At 44.1% G+C, this 1,606-nt stretch overlaps 1 protein-coding gene across 1 annotated transcript in view; it reads left to right on the forward strand.

The window, feature by feature from the left end:
• Positions 1 to 288: 288 nt before the first annotated feature.
• Positions 289 to 1,606, forward strand: part of dcst1 (DC-STAMP domain containing 1) — a 9,068-nt gene continuing 7,750 nt past the window's right edge. Inside the window, exons 1-4 of the mRNA XM_031838804.1 lie at positions 289 to 431; positions 535 to 660; positions 1,139 to 1,213; positions 1,309 to 1,437. Coding sequence (XP_031694664.1) covers positions 413 to 431; positions 535 to 660; positions 1,139 to 1,213; positions 1,309 to 1,437 — 349 coding nt within the window. The 5' untranslated portion in view covers positions 289 to 412. The remainder of the gene's footprint in view (positions 432 to 534; positions 661 to 1,138; positions 1,214 to 1,308; positions 1,438 to 1,606) is intronic.

Consider the following 1,606-nt stretch of genomic DNA (forward strand, 5'->3'; position numbering starts at 1 on the left):
GGTGGACACTAGAGAGAATGCAGCTTTAACACATGCAGCTTTGACTTTAAAAAAACGGAGCTAAAATGTTTTGATCTGAGAATCACTTCAGTCTGTGAGAGAATGAATCTGTTAGCCTTTAGCTGCCTGCTAGCTAACAGCTGTAGTTTTATCCCTCCTGTGTAAACTCACCTTTTCAGGACTCCTCTGACAGCCCGTCTGACTCCGCCCCTTTCCACCTGGACAATGACATCACTTTTCATTGGGTGACTTTTACTCTTTTCGCTCTTCATCCAGGAGACCAAACAAACACTTCTAGAAGCTCCAACTGACAAACCGACCAACCGACAAACCGACAAACCGACCAACTGACCACAACAACAGCAGAGTGGTTTGTTTGTTGGTCAGTTGGTTGAAAGCAGACGTTGGGTGGATGATGGCTCCTCACAGCAGTGAGTTAAATTTGTTTTCTTGGACTCATTATTTTTGGGAGAGCTAACTTGTAGCTAACGCTAGCCGCTTCGTTGCTTGTTTGTCTTTGTGTCCGTCCTCCAGCTCTGGAGAGGATCAGTTTGACCGTGCTGCCTGCTGCCGTCCATCGGTTCGTCTTCAGCCGACCGGAAGGGTTTCAGGCGGCTCACCTGGTGTTCAGGGCGCTGTTTGGAGCAGTGAGCGGTGCAGGTGGATACATCAATGAGAGGAAGTGATCGCTATCTGGAAGACTTGTTCAAACTTAGGGTCGAACTTAATGCTGTAGTGTCTTCTTAGTGTTCGGCATTATCCATTTGTCTTTTATTCATTTTGGCTTTTTGTTATTCTACAATTGCTTTATGAACATTTATTGATTTTATTTTTAAATATATTTTTTTCAAAACACGTTTTTGTGATAGTCAAATATTTTTAATCATACTGAAATATGTAACGCTGAGGTTTTATCTATATATTTTGAAAGTATTTATTTTATTGTTGATTTTAATTATTTTGTGATTGTTATTATGTTGTTATTATTGTTAAATGTTTACTTGTATTAGTTTATTATGACAGCAACTATTATATCTATATCTACTGTGTGGATCTTCCTGCTGATGGATCAGATCAGTTTGAGTAGTGGTGAGTGACAGCTGATACATTAACCCTTCGTGTGCTTCCTGCCTGTCAGTCCTGTTCCTGGGAGTCTCTCACAGCCTCCCGCTCACCTTCCACCTGAAGCTGTTAGCAGCAGCCGTCTTCATCGGTGAGGAGACCGAACAAAAAAAACCTCCAGTCTGTACTTTAAATCAGAGCTAAACATCTGGATGAATCAAACCTGTTGGCTCACATCTGTTCCAGCTGTTTGTGCGGTGGGCGGAGCTTTGTCCTCCTCCTGCAGGTGTTCGGTCCTCCTGATGTTTCCCAGCATGCTCGGCTCCCGCGGCCGAGCGTACCTGATGCTGATCATCCTGTCGGTGCTGTACAGAGGTGAACACACACACACGCACGCACACACACACACGCATGTACGCGCGCGCACGCACGCACACACACACACTTAACCTAAATAACAACAAAGTTGTTAAAATTAAAATTTGGTGTCTCAGGTTCTAACGAGCCTGTCTGTCTCTCCATGGTGTCTCAGGTCCTAGGTCCT

This window comes from Anarrhichthys ocellatus, unplaced genomic scaffold (assembly GCF_004355925.1).
Source record: "Anarrhichthys ocellatus isolate YVR2014 unplaced genomic scaffold, GSC_Weel_1.0 scaffold1029, whole genome shotgun sequence".
Lineage (NCBI taxonomy): Eukaryota > Metazoa > Chordata > Actinopteri > Perciformes > Anarhichadidae > Anarrhichthys > Anarrhichthys ocellatus.